This window comes from Pteropus medius, unplaced genomic scaffold (assembly GCF_902729225.1).
Source record: "Pteropus medius unplaced genomic scaffold, Ma_sr-lr_union100, whole genome shotgun sequence".
Classification (NCBI taxonomy): Eukaryota; Metazoa; Chordata; class Mammalia; order Chiroptera; family Pteropodidae; genus Pteropus; species Pteropus medius.
The window spans coordinates 499,296-511,366 of record NW_024347791.1 but is presented as its reverse complement, the minus strand read 5'-3'; the positions used below and the strand labels follow the sequence as shown (position 1 = coordinate 511,366).

At 40.9% G+C, this 12,071-nt stretch overlaps 1 protein-coding gene across 8 annotated transcripts in view; it reads right to left on the bottom strand.

Annotated features, from left to right (window-relative positions):
- PLA2G6 (phospholipase A2 group VI) overlaps window positions 1–12,071 on the bottom strand; it is a 53,381-nt gene that overhangs the window by 24,228 nt on the left and 17,082 nt on the right. For all 8 annotated transcript variants that reach the window (XM_039877703.1, XM_039877696.1, XM_039877699.1 and 5 more), the window contains 2 exons: window positions 2,690–2,905; window positions 1,464–1,647 (listed from right to left, as the gene is read on the bottom strand). In XM_039877703.1, coding sequence (XP_039733637.1) covers window positions 1,464–1,538 — 75 coding nt within the window. In that variant the 5' untranslated portion in view covers window positions 1,539–1,647; window positions 2,690–2,905. The remainder of the gene's footprint in view (window positions 1–1,463; window positions 1,648–2,689; window positions 2,906–12,071) is intronic.

The following is a 12,071-nucleotide window of genomic DNA, read 5'->3' as shown; positions in this document are numbered from 1 at the left end:
TCTCCGGGACTGAAGGGAAGGGAAACTGGACTCCACAAGAACACTGAGAAGAACTTAGAGAAGCAACAAAGAAAGGAGGACATGGAGGAAAAAAGAAAGCTGACTGAGCCAGTGTTGGCTGGGGCATTGGTCTGGCGTGGCGGTGGCACGTATGAGAAATTCTGAATCGAGAAACTAAAAATGCGGGTGTACCCAAGGATGGCACTGGGGGCCGAGGGTGGGGGAGTGATTCTTGCTTCCCATTATACACCCTTCTGTTCTGCTTGAATTTTTTTGCTATGTGCAGATAACATTTTTTCAATTAAAAAAAATACCAGTATTAAAAAGCAAGCTGGGAGGCATTTGTTTCCTCAGCTGAAGGCTGTCTCCCTAAGGTTAAGTGCGATCTCTGTGAGTTCCCATATGACCAGCTGAGCCTGTCAGCAGCCTGGGGACACAGCAAGGAGGCCCGACTCAGGGGCCAGCCCGACTACTCAGTTCTGTGGCCCTCCCTGGGCACAGTTAACGTCACTGAACCTGTTTCTTAAGCGAGGAGAGGAGGATAGTGACCCCCACTCACAGAGGGTATTCTGAGAATTAACGAGAACATATACAACACCCAGGCACGTGACTGGCATATGATAAGGGACAGGTACCGTTGTACGTGACAGTGGATAGTGCATGCCCTCTGCCCGCGGCAGGATGTGCACGGCCCTGCGCCGGGCATGCAGTGGATTCTCAGGCAGGGTGGAGCGCCACAGTGGGGCTGGAACCCCCTTCCCCAAGAGCACTGAATCACTGGGCATGTCCACATTTTCTGGAATCATGTAGTTCCATTCTGATGCCAAGGCAGAGATAAGGGTATACCTTTAGAGGAATCTTCTAATTCCAAGCAATAAAATATTATCCAGTATTCTGTCTTTTCTATTTAATATTGAAAATAGCTTTTTAATAAAATCACTGGATCTACGCACCCGCGATTTTAATTTTTCTGCCCAGCTAATTAAACTTTGAACAGAAGGAGCGCCTCTGGCGCAAATGCCTGAAGGAGCCAGATAGAGTCTTGTTTTGTTTTGAGTTTCTACAAAAAGTTAAGCTCAGGTCCCTCCAGGCCACGTGCGCCTCCAGGCAGGGGTTGAAGTGAATTCGGGTTGAAGTGAAGCGGCCCAGGGGTCCACACCGGAGCTGCTCAGGTAAAGCCGAACTAAACTCACAGTCTGGACTAGGCCTTGAGTGTAGTTTGCTGGGTTGGAGGACTTTCCCAGGGTTTTCAGAGCAAAGTGGCCAAGGATGTGTTTCCTTGACAAACGTGGGGAGGGAAGAATGGGGGTGGGGCGCACCCTCCAAAAAGAAGCTCAGGCCTCAAGGGCCAAGCAGGGATAGTGAGAGGCCCAGAGTGACATCTGAGCCCAGGGGTCCAAAGAGAGCTGTGGGCACAGCGAAGTATCACTGGTACCGGTTGCCCTATCTCCACCTCTGCTCACCTGCAGCACGTGGGAATTGTCACCCTGGACAGCATAATGGAAGGCCGTCTCTCCGTTGTTGTCGGTGACGTCCATCTGGGCATGGCAGTACTGCACCAGCTCCACCAGGATCTCCCCGTCACCCTTGCGGCAGGCCAGGTGCAGGGGCGTGCAGCCCTCCTCGTTCTCCGTGCTGTTGGCGCAGCTGCGGGGAGGGCCGGGGAGGTGAGGGGCATGGCACAAGGTGGGCGGGGCGCTGAGAAACCCAAGTGCAGAAGAAGGAAGTGGGCTAGGAGCTCAAGAGCACTCGTGTCGTGCTCAAGCTGGCTGGTTCAAACTTAGGGCTGAGTGGCAATTTCTCTGTATCTAATGTGATTCCTATCAGTTTTTAGTTCAGGTTGCACATCTGTATGGGAGATACGCCCTAGGGCCACACCCAGCCTGAAGTGGGCAGTGGCACAGAAAGGATGCAGAAGGCAGAAATCTCACTACCCTTGGGCAATTCATTTAACTTCTCCGGAGTTCAATATCCTTATGTACGAAAAAATAAAAACATTACCTGCCACGCCTACCCTGGGAAATGGACAGCGATGAGATTAAATACCTGATGTTCAAGAACAGGCCTGTCAACAGTAAAGGGCAGCCCGGATTTCTGAGCTTTGGGCCTGGGAGCCGACGTGAGCTGGGAGGAGGACCAAAGGACGTGTGGCTCCCTCAGGGCAAAGCACAGCTGCAGTCCTGTGACCAACACGGTGGTAGCTTCGCCCAGCCCCGGCGGCATCCACTGATATGAGTGTTGGCTGAATGAATGTATGAAAGTAAGTGGTCCAGCTCCCAGAGGGGCGACCAGACTGGTGAGAGGAGACCTCAGGGATCTGAAGCCTCTTCGGCCTCTCTGGCTGAGTGACCCCGCATAGGTCACATAACCTCTCACTAGGATGACAATACATCAAGGGGTTTTTGGGAGGATTCAAGTTCGTGGTGGGTATCAAATAGCTACCATGGGCCTGGCACCTGGTAGGTATTCCAGAAATGTTACATTTCTCCTTCTGACCTCGGCCAGCATCCTTATACTCCAACCCGGAGGCAATGCTGCCCCTTTCTAACTCAAACGTTCTGGGAAACCTTTGAGTTTATGGAGGGGAACCGAGGCAGGATGGAGAGATTCCCCACGGCCCCGCCATCCACACACACACTCTACCAAGAGTCCTGTCCCCCTGCCCCACCCAGCAAGGGCCCCCTCCCACCTGATGATGCGGCTGTGATGGAAGCACTCTCGGATGCCCAGCTCCACCGCCAAGTGGGCCACCGACCAGCTGGGGTGGCTGCGGATGAGGTCGGTCAGCTGCTGCAGGACCTCTGTGTGCAGGATGTGGGAGGAGCTCTCGTAGAAGGGCGGCAACTGGGACGAATACTGCTGGAAGTTCACCAGGGCATCGGCCTCCGTGTCCAGCTGAAAGAGCCTGAGCAGCCAGGACCGAGGAGGAAAATACGGAAATGAAGCCTTGGGTCCCTACGAGCAGGCCGCTGCCTGCCTCCAGCTGTGCACTCGCCCACTCCAGCTGGACTCCCTACTCCTACTTCCCGCCACATCTAAAATGGAGTCAGGACTTTCTTTTCATTCAAACGTATTTCCTTTTCTTTTTTTCTTTTTTAAAAATCTCATCCTGTGGTGCGTTTAAATTTTATTTTACCAAAGCCCTGACACATCCACTTTCTAATTTGATTACCACATCTGAGAGGCCCGGCCTCAAGTCCCCGGTCGCGCACACACGGTCGGAAGGAAATAAGTGCTGTTTAACCTAAATGTCCAGCAACAGAACATTACATATAAATTGTGGTACGTCTATGTGGTAGAATATTATGCAGCCAGGAAAGTGAGATATTAAAAGACCAGGGAAATGTTATTTTGTGATGTGAAGTTACAAAGCAGGATACAAATTTTGTATGATACGTGATCTAAACTATTTTAGAAAAGACTGAAAGGAAGTATGTCAAAATGTGCATGGTAGCATAATTTAAATGTTCTTTATCCATTTCTGTTGTTTACAAATTTTCTACAACAAGTCTATAAATTTTTATGATCAGAGAGAAAGGTTTCGTTCACTTTTAAAGAGTCGTGTTTGAGCCGAAGATCTGCTATTAAGTTGCTGTGCGAACCTGGAAAAACCTCTTCCCTCTCTGAGCCCTATTTGAAACACGAGAGTAATTGTCCTACCTACCTCACAGAGGTACTGCGAGGACCAGATGTGACAGTAATGTAAAAGCATTTCAAAAACTGTAATAATTACGTGTCGGTGACGTTACTTGAAGTTCTGACCAGGGTTTCCAACATACCAGGTTTTCTTCCTACACAACTCTGCAAGCCCAGCAGCCAGCCAGGGTCTAGCAGAGGTAACGCCTGGAAAGCACGAACCAGCGCGATGGGGCCACCCTGCTCTTTCCCAGAGAGAGCAACTGCTGAGCACGTGACCCGTGCCTGTCACTGTTCTAACTGAAGGGTAAATGAATGAACAAAACGGACAACGTGCCCTGCCCTCCTGAAGCCCACGTTCTCATGGGGGAGGAGATCAACAAAATGAGAAAGGCAAAACCCAACTAAAGAAGTACACGAAATGGACTATCAGGTAAAAAGTGCTATAGAAAAAAACAAAACAAGCAGCAAAGGGGGACATGGAAGGGCCATTCCTCATTGTCCCTGGTTGGTTTTCGTTTCATCTCACCAACCTCTTGACATCGGGGTGCTCCACATCAAATGTTGCTGCTGTGTCAGATATAATGACAATCACTGGATTTGGTACCTTTGAGGCATGGAGTGACCTTGATGAGGGTACTTTTGGTGGCGCGTGGGAACCAAAGCCTGACTGGGAGGGGTTTAAGAAAGAACGGGATGTGAGAAATTGGAGACGGCTAGTACAGACAATGTGGAGTTTTCTGTAGAGGGGGCAAATAAAGGTAGCTAATGGGGAAAGTGTAATCAGGCTTTTGAATGCTGATGGGAATAATCCAAAAGAAAACAGGATCTCTCTGAGGACTTCCATTTCCATTAATGGCAGCGGACAAGGTAACACGAACCAGATTGCCTGCTGAGGACTACCAGAAATGCTAGATAAAATATAAAAACATCTGCTCGAGGCGATGGATACCTAATCAGACAGTGAAGAGATCATGGAAATCCAGCAAGTCGGCCTGGTGTTTAGGATGCTGTTAACCTGAGAGGCTGAAGGGACACGCATTAACAATCTCATGGGCTCAGAGGGCAGGGATTGGAGGCCAAGGGTCTACAAAAGGGAGAGCCCTGATGACCACCTCTTACTCTGGGTTGGGATCCTGAAAGTCTACACCCAGGGAATAAGGGTGGATTACAAGCAGACAGACCCTCACAGGGACTGCAGCTCAGCCTCAGATAACTTCGGCTCTAGAAACTGGACTGAGGTTATCCTGAGTGAGCTGTTCCCACGTACCTGTGAGAAGCAAACATAAAGGAAACATCAAACTAGGCTTCAAATTATTTCTACAAGCACTGTTGCAAACCCAAGGTCGGGGACATAATCAAAACTCACCAGGCACGTGAGGAGATACGACGACATGAAAGAAAACCAACAGAAACAGATCTATCACGGGGGTGGGTTGGGAGGCTGCAAATATTAAAGTGATCTGACACAGACTTTACAATAACTGTGATAAGATCCAAGAGGATAAAATAAAAGCTTTACAATTTTGGCAAAGAACTTTTTAACTTATTAAAAAAGAACCAAGTGGAAATTATGGAATTAAAAAATGCCATTGTCAAAATTAAGAATTCGACGGCAAGATATAAATAGCAGATTAGACAATGCTGAAGAGAAAACTAGTGAACAGGAGATAGGTCAGGAAAGAGTAAACAGAATAAAGCATGGAGAGACAAAAGCTTGGAAAATGCAGGAAAGTAGATAAAAGATATAGAATATATCATGGAAAGAGCTAACAGACATGTAAGTAGAGTCACAAAAACAAAAGAGAAGAATTGGACAGAAGTCATACGTGAAGATTAATAACCATGAACTTTCCAAAATTGACGAAAAACATTGATTTAAAATACCCTATGAGCCCTCTTCCACCAGAAAAGAAAAGAAAGAAAAGAAAAGAAATCTATACTTAGGGACTTCTGCAGATTTTAAAACATGGCCCCAAATTCTTTGACACTCCTCCCACTGGGAGGGAATTTATGTCTCTTTACCTTTTGATCCAGCTCTGTAACTATTTTACTAGTAGAATATGGTAGAAGCGATGCTGCCCTAGTTTCTGGACCAAGGCCTTAAGGAACTGGAATCTTCTACCTTGTTTTCTCTTGGGACCTAGCCATCATACCATAGGGAAACTGAAGCCCCCATGGAGATGACTGTTGGCCCTGGACCCTTAACCCTGTATGAACTCCCAGCCAAGAGCCGGTACCACTTGCCAGTTAGGAGTGAATCATCTTAAAAGTGGATCCTGCAGTCAAGCCACCCCACCTAAGGCCATGTAGGACAGAACTGAACCTTTCCCACTGAGCTCCACTCAAATTGCCGATTCGTGAGATGAGTAATTGATAACGTTTTCAACTACTAGGTTTGGGTGGTAGTCTGTAACACAGCAGTACTAGAGAATGACACATATTGGGGAACAAATTGTAACATAACAATAACTGATGCGCCATATTACAACTGCTAAAAACAAAAGGCAAAGAGAAAATATTATAAATAGCAGAGGAGAAAAAGGTTATCTTCGAAGAGCAAGCATGGCTTCTCAACAGTGGAAGCTGGAGATGACGAAGGAATGACATCCTTAAAGACCTAAAAGAAGTGCCATTGAGAATTCAACACTGAGGGGAAAAAACCCCTTCAAGTATGAAGTTGAAATAAAAACATTTCATCAGAGAGAGAGACAGAGAGAGACTGTCCTTAGTCGACCTACACAAAAGGAAATATAAAAACATTTTCATCAAGCAGAAGGAACTTGATCCCAGATAGATGGTCAAAGATAAAGATGCAGAAAAAATGAAGCACCATGAAAACGGTAAATATGTTGGCGAATCAAAATAAATATTGACAGTATGTCTTGTTGGGTTTAAATTAAAAATGTTAATAAAAAACTGCACATGGCATAGAAGCCTGGAGGGAGATAAATGCAGTTAAAATGTTCTAAGACCTGTTTATTATTCTGGAAGATTCTAAAGTACCAATTATACTTCAGTAAGGCCAAGGACGTCTGTTACAATCTCTAAGTTTCTATCAAGAACTGTGAAAGGTTTCAGATTTTACCCTAGTTGCAAACTAACAAGTTAACCTGACACAGTTTCATGGATGCTGGCAGGAGACACAAGATTCCTGGATCAAAGACAAAGGGCAATTTATTACTCACAGCAATAACAGTAGCCAGAGTATCAGCATTTGTGCCAATTCCCTGGGATCCAGTTCCCACAGGGTGACATGAAGAGGGTCAAGTGACACCTGCTCATGTTGCATTAGAAGAGAGAAACCCTGAGTGCAGGGAACTTGAATCTTTTATAATATCAATAAGCAAATCTGTCTAAGCTCTGTTCTGAAGGAAGATGTTATCTTTATTATACATGAGAGTAAACCTACCCTCTGCTCTCCAAAGAGACCCCATCTCTATCTTCTCTATCTTCCAAAGCTGTTCACTATACAAACATCCTTGTAAAGATAGCCTGGGGAAAATATCGTCAGTGTTTCTGCTCGCAAGATGTGCAAAAACATGAGAGACCCATGGAGAATTGTCTCCTAACAGTTGTCACTAAAAAATAATAATACAGTGTATGACTTCCAATCTAATGGAGAGAAAATGGAATAAGAAACCAATCATTAATTGAGAAAGATTAAGTGAAAAAAAGTCAAACTCATAAGACTACATGCTATATGATTGAAAAGTAAAACTATAGAAAACAGACCAGTGATTACCCGGGACTATGGTGGGCATGGAGACTTATTGTAAAAGAGCATGAAAGAAATTTGGGGGATAACAGAAATGTTCTATCTCTTGATTGTGGTGATGGTTATATGAGTGTGTACCTTTACCAAAATTCATTGAGTGGTACACTTAAGATCGGTAAATTTTTTTTCTAAATTGCATCTCAATAACGCTCACTAAAACAAACAAACAAAAAAACGAAAATAAATGAAAAGACAAGAAAAAAGGAATAAAGATAACAGAATAGATAGAACAACAAAAAAAAGCAAACGGTAAGATGGTAGGTTTCAACCCAAATATATCAGAATTACATTAAGTATAAATAGACTAAATGTTCCAAATAAATATGAGGAATAATAGGATCATGAGAAAAAAGTACAACTACATATTCTTTACAAGATTAAAAGCATAAAGAAATATATTAAATACCAACCAAAAGAAAGCTGGTAAAGCTATATTAATATTAGACAAAGTAGAGTTTAAGGTTAAAAAGTATTACTGGAAACAAAGATGGACAGTTCATAATGATAAGTGTTTCGATTCACTAAGAAAATATGACAATTATAAATTAAAAAGTACTTAACAATAAAGTTCTAAAATAAAGTTAAACTTGACAGAATTAAGAGAACTAGATAAATCCACAATCGCACTGAGATATTGTAATATCTCCTGCCAGTTACTTAAACAGCAGACAGAAAAAGCCCTATTGGATGGGAACAATTAGTAAACACACCTCACAGACATATATAAAAAACATTATTCCCAGCAAGTACAAAACACATATTATTGGCAAGCACACTCATATGAAAATTATAAATATTGGACTTATGCTGGGCCTTAAGACAAATCCGAACAAATTTCAAAGACCTGAACATATTTAGACTATGTTTTCCTACCACAATGCAATTAAGCAAAAAATCAATAACAAAAAAGATAACGAAAAATTTCCCGTAGGTCTGAAAATTGAGCAAGATACATATAAACTATGGTCCAAACAAGAAGTCATGGTGAAATTTACGTAACAAACTTGTGGGATGAACTTTCACCTCTGGCTATAACAGAGGAGCTTGTACCAGACTAGCCTTCCTGCTGAAAACAAATATAAAGACAAGATTAAATTCAAACAAGTATTAGAAGGCAGTGGAGAGAATCCAAAGCAGGCAAGGCACACAGGGCCAAGGGTTTAGTAAAAAGGGAAGCACGGGGAAGGAAGCCCCACTTAGGGCACTTTGGGTTCTGTGGTGCAGGATATAAAGGCCAAGGTTAGAACTACATCCTAGTGCTCCCAGCATTCTAAGGAGGCCAGGCAGAGAGAGGCCAGCATTTAGTGTTTTCGAGATGGCCAGAACTCGAAGGGATCAGAGAAGTGAGCCCCAAATTCTGCATGAAATTTTACCTCATAAGCTATAAGCAAGACGCCAAGAAACCAAATAGAAAACAGCGGCAGGGAGGATACAGAACTGAGCTGAAGTTCTGGCGGTTTTTCAGTACTTGAGAAATAGAGATTAGAGTTCAAGGTCTGCCCAGGTGGAAGGACCCAGGTAAAACCAAGGCCTTACGCTGAGATTTGAGAACTTTAAAAGAAAAAGTGATGACCTAGGAGGGAGGGCAAGCTCAAGATGGACCAACTTTAACAAAGCCTGAAATGCAGCCCTAAGAAAATCTTTTGAAGGAAGATAATGCCATCTATGTTCTCCATAATTTTCATTTACAACATCCAACATGCGAACAAAATTTACTAGGCATGCCCAAAACCAAGACCAAATGATCAAACAGGTCTAAGAAGATTAAACAGACAATAGAAACAGAAACCACAGGTGATTCAGATATCGGTTATCAAGCAGGAACTTTTAAAAATTTGATAGATACGTTCAAGAAAATAAAAAATGAAACGTATCACAAAAGAATCGATTAGATATTTTAGAACTGGACAATACAATAACTGAAATTAAGAATTCAACAGATTGATCTAATAGCAGACTAGACACAGCAGAAAAGATTAGTAAAATAGCTTGGCAAAATAAATCCTAACTGAAGCAAAAGGAGAAAAAGGAAGGATAATACATTTTAAAAGATTAAGAGATATATGGGAAGTGGTAGAAAGGTTTAACATAGGTATAACTGGAATTCCAGAAGGAGGGCAGAGATAGAACAGAACAGAAGCAATAAAAATACTGATGAATAATATTCCAAAATCGATGAAAGACTCAAGATACAGATTCATGAAGCTCTACAAACCCCAAGCAGGACAAAACAGACAAAAAAAAAAAACCATACCTGGGTATATAACAGTAAAACTACAAAATATAAAAGACAAAGAGAACATCTTCAAAGCAGCTGGAGGAAAAAAAGACCTGTTATCTTTAAATAAGCAATAAGACTGACAGTTGACTGCTGCCAGAAACAATGGAAGCGAGAAGAAAATGAAATCACATCTTTAAAGAGATAAAAGAAAATAACTGTCAGCCTAACATTCTATTCAGTGAAGTTATCTTTCAAAAATAAAGATAAAATACAGTCATTTTCAGACAAAAATGAATGGAGAAGATTCACTGTCAGCAGACTTGCACCAAGAGAATTACTGAAGGGAGTTCTTTAAACAGAAAGAAAACTATCCAAGATGGAAGCATGGTAATTAGCAGGAGGGAGTAAGGAAGAATGGAAAGGGGAAATATGCAGGCAAATCTAAATCGACTGTTTATAACAACCACAGTAATGGTTAGGGGTAGATAGATATAGATATAGATATTTACATATATATTTTTTTAATTAAAATACATCACAATAATATCACAAAAGGCTAATGAGATGGATAAATGGAACTGAAGGGTTCAAGGTTTCTGCATTGTCAGGAAAGTGCTGAAGTACCAATAAAGGTAGACTGTAATAAGTCCTATCGCAATCTTCATGATAACTACTAAAACAATAAAACAACTAATGGACAGGAAAATGCCATTAATATAAGTATAGCAGCATTTGGCTTAAACAGAGCCAGAAGTTGGTTCTTTAAAAAGCCTTAAAAAAACAATAAACCCCCAATGAATCTGAACAAGAAACAGAGGAAACACAAAGTACCACTTCTTTAGATCTTTCAGATATTAAAAAGAAAAAATAGGATATTATGAACAACTTTATGCCAATGAATTTGACGAGTTAAAGCGTACAAGTTCCTTGAAAATACGACATATCAAAACTAATACAAGAAAAAAAAAATTTGGTAGTCCTATATCTGTTAAAGAAATTGAATATATATCTTAAAAGCTTCCCACGAAGAAAACTCTAGGCTCAGATGGCTTTACCCATAACTTCTTCCAGACGTTTAAGAAAGAAATAATATCAATCTTAAACAATTTTCAGAAAATAGGAGGATTACTTCTCAGTTCTTTTTATAAGTCCAGCATAAAGCTGACACCAAAAACTGATTAGAACAGTTTTAAAAAGAAAATTACAGGATGATATCTTTCATAAACATAGATGCTGAAAATCCTAAACGAATATTTGATTTAATCCAGCAATATGCAAAAAGGATACATCACGACAAGGAGAGATTTATTCCGAGAATATATGGCTGCTTTAACATTTGAAAATTAACAATCAATGTAATTCGCCAGCCTGACAAAATGAAGGTGAAACTAACAAGTGAATAGATGCAAAACTCAATTATTGCAGTATAAGCATTTGAAAATATACAACACCCATTCATGATTTAAAAAAAAAAGCTCTTAGAAAACTGGTAATAAAAAGGAACTTCCTCAATGTAACAGAGGTTATCTACAAAAAAACTGGAATAAACATCATACTTAATGTAAGATGTTGAAGTTTTCCCTTTTGAGATCATAAATGAGATAAGAATGTTTGCCTCGCCATTATACTGACTATTCTTACCAGTATGGCAAGAAAAATAAATAAAAAGTATAAGGATTGGAAAGAAAGAAATAAAACTGTCATTATTGATAGATGATATAATTGAGTTCTTAGAAAATTCAAAAAATCCTACAGATAAATTATTAAAACTCATAAATGATTTTTGCAAGGTTGCTGAACACAAGATGAATATACAGAAATCAACTGCATGGCTATATAGAGCAACAAATGGAAAAATAAATTTTAATAAATATCATTTATAGTAACATCAAAAAAATTCAAACACTATGAATAAATCTAATAAAATATGTCTAAAACGTCTGTGCAGAAAACCACAAAGCATTGAGAGAAATCTTTAAAAATCTAATAGTAGGGTATTCCTGGTTTCTAGATTGGAAGATTAAATAATATAAAGTTGTTAATTGTTATCAAACTAATCTCTAGAATCAGTGCAATCCCAATAAAAATATTGAGACCAAAAGGTTTTGTTTGTTTGTTTGCTTCTTTGCTTGTTTTGTGTGTGGAACTTTTCTCTTGTAAAAAATGCAAAGAGCTAAGAATAGCAAAAATAATCTTGAAGAAGATCGAAGTGATAACTTTTTCTACCGGATATCAAGATTTATCATGAAGTTATAGTAAGACAGCATAATATTGGTGCAAGAAAAGGAAAACAGAACAGTGACTAGAAGTGAATCCATTCATAGAGGGACACGGATTTACGACCAAAGGGGCGTTCTAGAGAAGTAAAAAGGAATAGTTTGCAATACAAGAGCCTGGGAAAATTGGATCTCCAGACGAAAAACAAGAAAAAGCAAT